Source organism: Musca vetustissima, unplaced genomic scaffold (genome assembly GCF_032173495.1).
Source record: "Musca vetustissima isolate MV318-11 ecotype Yass unplaced genomic scaffold, APGP_CSIRO_Mvet_v1 utg28993, whole genome shotgun sequence".
Lineage (NCBI taxonomy): Eukaryota > Metazoa > Arthropoda > Insecta > Diptera > Muscidae > Musca > Musca vetustissima.
The window spans coordinates 170,214-175,559 of record NW_026876932.1 but is presented as its reverse complement, the minus strand read 5'-3'; the positions used below and the strand labels follow the sequence as shown (position 1 = coordinate 175,559).

Here is a 5,346-nt window from a genome sequence, read left to right as displayed (position 1 = left end):
AGACATAACCCACTTGCAGTGGCGGCACGTAACTGCAACAAATCAAGGTGCACGTATTACGACATGCAGAAAAAACAAACAGACAGACGGACAGGCATACATACTGACACTCAAGAACTACCAGTCAGTCAGTTATAAATCCGAAAATGCAAAACTATCAACATTTTTGCACACCAAGTTGGAGTTGAAGTTACGGAAAACTAAATCACAATGAAATGGATCTGGAAATGAATGGGGAGGTTGGTTATGGGGAACTCTCTCCCCTCCTCCTTCTTTTCGCCCCATATACATTTGGGGAGGTGACATAAATTGTTGTCATGCACACATGCAATCGCAGAATATCACCAAGAAGACTTTATGTTTTTGTTGTTGTTGGCTGCCAATTTAAGACCAACCAGACCCCAGAATCAGAAATATTTACTACTACCACCAACCAGCCCGCCACTGATGCCAAATCGTCATCATATGAGAGGTGCAACTAAACAACATGAACAGATAATATCTCAAGTTTGTTTTTTGTACCACCTTCTTATCATTTTTGTGTAATCTACGAAGGAGCCAGCAAATCTATGGCCCATAGACTGGGACATTCATCATCCGTGACATTGGCTGAGAGAAGGGCAGTATAAATGTTGCGGTGCTGCCGCTGATGCTAATAAAACGCACTGAAAAATAATAGCCCACCGCTCTGCATAGAGGTGGGTCCATTCCGTGCAAGAAGGTGTTAATTTTTGTTGGTATTTTTTGTCAAGGGGACAATGTCAGGATGGTGGTGACTGCGGGATATCTCCAACATAATTCACCTGTTTCAGGGTTCATATATGGAATGAAATTAAATATGTTGACGGAGGGGAGGAATGGGAGTGAAGAAAATTAAAATCTGAAATATTTTGTAAGGAAGGGAATTTTATAGAGGCTTGGGAATTTTATAGACGATGGATAGAAGGGATTGGAGGAAGGTTCCTTCGCCATAATTTCTAGACCTCTTGTAGATAATCGTCCCCTTCTCTTTTATCGCCCAAAGACCTCTAATAGATTCAATAGGTACCCATTCTGCATGATTTTGTTGTTAAGAGTATCATGCAGAATCGGTACCTATTGAAGCTATTAAAGGTCTTCGGACGATAAAAGATGAGGAGACGATTACCTACCAGATATATTCTAAATATAAAAATCATGGCAAAGGAGAACCTATTAAAGCTTGTAGATGTCTTCAGAAGATAGAAATGGCTGGGAAGATTTTCTACAAGAGATGGAGGCCAACCACACTATTCGAATGAATCGGACCCCTTATACAATGCGTTCGGATAAAATAACAAATTAACATCAAAGCGAATAATAAAAAAAATTATAACGGTCTTCGGAAGATACCCGAGGTTTGAGAATGAAAATCTGAAACAATTTGTAAGAAAGCAAATCTTCTAGAGAGAGGTATGCTAAATATAAAAATCTTGTAGAAGCTGTACCTATTAAAACATTGAAAAGTCGTCGGAAGATAGAAGAGGTGGAGGCGATTCTCTATGAGAGATCTTAATGTAGACATCAAGCAGAATATAGAAATCATTGAAGCTTCAGAGGGCTTCGGCAGATAGAAGAGGTTGGAATGAATTGGACCCCTTATCAAAGGCGTTCGAATAAAATAACAACCTACTTAGCGTAATAAACCTAACTTTTAGAGGTCTTCGAAGACTAAAAGAGGTTTGAGAAGGTTAAATAAAGCCTAAGTGGTGTCAATCGGATGAATTGGATTCATTATCCAAGGAGTTCGAATAAAATAAAAACCTACTTAGCGTTAAGGGGATAATAAAAAGCGTCTAGAGGTCTTCGGATGATAAACGAGGTTTGAGAATGTTCTCTATGAAAGGTAGAGTCGATCCAGACACTACTCGGTTGGCTCAATGGCCTCATCGGTTGACTGACGGCCTTCGGATAAAATATAAACCTTAGTGGCGTCAAGCGGATAATAAAAATGCATTATCCGCGATGATTGGATAACAAAGAGGTTTTATCCGCATTATCCACTTCATGCGGATAAAGTAAATATGCGTTTGGGTAACATTATAACCTTATCCGCGTTATCAGGATAATAAAGAAACATTATTCGCGCAATTTGGGTATCATAAAAATGTTATCCGCGTTATTCACGCTATCCGGATAACATGAAAACGTTATCCGGATAACAAAAAATCATTATGTAGGATATTTGGATAGCATAAAAATGTTGTCCACGCTATGCGGATAACATGGAAACATTATCCAAGTTATGGGGATAACATAAAACACTTATCCGCGGTGTACCGTTATCCATTGAGTTTGGATAAGATCCGCGTTATCCGGATAGCAAAACATCATTATCCGCGATATTGAGATAACATTGAAACCTTATCCGCGTTACCCGGATAATAAAAAATCATTATCCGCGTTATTTGGATATTATAAAAATGTTATCCAGTTTATCCACGCTATGCGAATAACATAAAAATTGGGTTGGATAACATAAAAATTGGGTTGGATAACATTATATCCTTATCCGCGTTATCCGAATAATAAAGTAACATTATCCGCGCGATTTGGATATCATAAACATATTATCCGCATTATCCACGCTCTGCGGATGACATGAAAACTTTGTCCAAGTTATGTGGATAACTTAGAAATCTTATACGCGGTGTTTATATGGCATAAAAACGTTATCCATTGAGTTTGGATAAGTTTAAAAAATTTTCCGTGTTATCGGGATAATAAAATATCATTATCCGAGATATGCGGATAATAAAAAATCATTATCAATGGTATTTTGACGAAGTAAAAATGTTATCCGCCTTATCCGCATTATGCGCATAATAAAAAAACATTATCCGAGTTGTTCGGATAACAAAAAATGGTTATCCGCGATATTTGGATAACATAATCATGTTATCCGCATTATCCACGCAATGTTAAGATCATAAAAACCTTATCCGCGTTATTCGGATAACCTTAAACGTAGGTGGATAACCTTAAAATCTTATCCGCATCATACCGGAACCATAAAAATATTATCCACGATATTCGGATAAAATAAAAACTTTATCCGCGTTATACGGATAATAAAAAAATCATTATCCGCGATATTTGGATAACCTAAAAACCCTATCTTACTATGTGGATACCTTGAAAACATAAAAACCGAATACGCGAAGGTCGGATTCGGTTTTTAAAATTTTTATCGCACTTATTTTCTATGGTCCAATCTTTTTACTAACCAAAACCATTCCCCTTCCTCTTTGCAGTGTTTTTGGTACACGACGCTGTTCCCGCTGTCTGGCATCGATTGGGGCCTCCGAACTGGTGATGAGGGCGAGAAATTTAGTATTTCATGTGACCTGTTTTTGTTGTGTGGTCTGTCAAAGTCCCCTGACAAAAGGTGATCAATATGGGATCATAGATGCGCTCATCTATTGTAGGTAAGTACCGCAGACGAAAAAAAAAAACTTTAAAAGAACTTCTAATCAAGTTTTTTCTCTCTTTCACAGAACCCACTACACAATGGCCCGTGAAGGTGATACGGCCTCAACCAGCCTCGGTCCGGCTGTTGTGCCCGGCGTGGGCGGTGCCAGCTCCTACCCGTATACAAGTCAATTTGGTTCACCACCGAATGATTCGTCGAGTCCCCACTCGGATCCGACCCGTATTGTTCCTAGTAGTATATTTGCCTCCGCCTCTCACGTGATGACCGGTCTTCCACAGCCGCCACGGCAAAAGGGTCGACCCCGCAAACGTAAGCCCAAAGATATTGAAGCCCTCACTGCCAACATAGGTATGCAATGCAAGTACTGTTCTCTCTCTTCACAGACGAAACGTTTGTCCTAACCAAAGCCAATTTTCTTCAAACAGATTTAAACACTGAGTATTTGGATTTTGGTCGGGGTTCGCATATGAGTGCATCGTCGCGTACGAAGCGAATGCGTACCTCGTTCAAGCATCATCAGCTGAGGACGATGAAATCGTATTTTGCCATTAATCACAATCCGGATGCGAAGGATTTGAAGCAGTTGTCGCAGAAGACGGGTTTGCCAAAGAGAGTATTACAGGTGAGAGAGGGAGAGAGGAAAACTCTCTTTTATATGGTATATTAATCTAAAATTTTCTGTGTTTTCCAGGTGTGGTTCCAAAATGCCCGTGCCAAATGGCGTCGCATGATGATGAAACAGGATGGTTCAGGTATGCTGGAGAAAGGTGATGGCACCCTGGATTTGGACAGCATATCTGTGCACAGTCCCACCTCATTTATGATGGGAGGTGGCCAGAGTCCCAATCCGCATGGCATGGATTAGTATACGTAGTAGTTGTTTGTACTCTCTGGATTCTGTGACCTCACCACCTCAATGAGTATTATGGAACTGTGTCAAAATCAAAAGAGCACGGACAACAACACCGATGGCAATGGGAGCAGCAGCAACAACACCAACCCAAACAACAACAATGAATTATAACATCATCGGGATCATCACGTCAATCGATAAAGGAACCATTTTTCTCCATATAGATTTAACGGCAGGGACACATAAATCTATTCAAAAAAATAACTCATCCTCCCACATCCTGAACGCACCCACATCCTTTTTCAGGATCCAACACCACCAAATTGTTGTAGTTGCAGAAAAAAATCCAAAATATTGGGTTTTAGCACCAAGTGATAGCAGATTGAGTACAGACGACCAATGTAATCCACCCTCTCATTATCTTTATCATCTTTTTACCATCTGGAACTTCTCCAAAGTATCCAAACAACATCACCCAGCAAACATATATGCAACAAAATACTCAATACCCCCAAAAACATTACAAATATTAAATATTTAAATGTAGAAAAAAATCCAGGCTTTATGTAGACATTTTTGTTATATTTTTTAGAAATGTTCGGTTTAAGCCTTTCGAAATCCAGATAGAGTAGGAGAAATACTTCAGAGGTTGAAAAGAACAAATGTTTGAAATAGTATTTAAGGATTCATGTATTCTTCTCTACACCATCAATAGAAATGAGTTAAGAAACCTCAAATTACAAAAAATAGGGTGGTACAAAGAAATCGGAGGTCGTTTGAGGAATTAGAATTGGCAATTAATAAAAAATTAGATAAGGAGTCTCAAAATATAAAAATATCGGGACCATACCAAAGGTACTTCAGTCCATTATTTTTCGCCAGAATCATTTTATAATCTCGGAACAGAAATGCCAAAATAACAGGTCAGTACAGTGTGAAAATATCGAAAATCTGTCGGAATTCTTTTATATGACAATTTAGTGTTAGCAGTAGGTCGATTCAGTAACTTATAACGATCCGACAATCGACAATTTTGTCTACA

General features: G+C 38.9%; 1 protein-coding gene across 2 annotated transcripts; it reads left to right on the top strand.

Annotated features, from left to right (window-relative positions):
- The first annotated feature begins 3,276 nt into the window (after positions 1-3,276).
- Positions 3,277-4,410, top strand: LOC133321460 (protein apterous). Of its 2 annotated transcripts, none has more exons than XM_061530551.1 (4): positions 3,277-3,446; positions 3,516-3,799; positions 3,877-4,073; positions 4,143-4,410. In XM_061530551.1, exons 1-4 carry the CDS (start codon positions 3,334-3,336, stop codon positions 4,314-4,316), a joined length of 768 nt encoding a protein of 255 aa, XP_061386535.1. In that variant the 5' UTR covers positions 3,277-3,333; the 3' UTR covers positions 4,317-4,410. The 2 variants fall into 2 exon arrangements, with proteins under 2 accessions (XP_061386535.1, XP_061386534.1); XM_061530550.1 differs by having other exon boundaries at positions 3,516-3,808.
- Positions 4,411-5,346: the final 936 nt, after the last annotated feature.

Excerpts from the sequence above, each read along its gene's own strand:
- LOC133321460 (XM_061530550.1), top strand. The coding sequence starts at position 3,334 with ATGAGGGCGAGAAATTTAGTATTTCATGTGACCTGTTTTTGTTGTGTG. Across the intron at positions 3,447-3,515 it reads GATGCGCTCATCTATTGTAG|AACCCACTACACAATGGCCC; the intron begins GTAAGTACCGCA and ends TCTCTTTCACAG. Across the intron at positions 4,074-4,142 it reads TGCCAAAGAGAGTATTACAG|GTGTGGTTCCAAAATGCCCG; the intron begins GTGAGAGAGGGA and ends TGTGTTTTCCAG.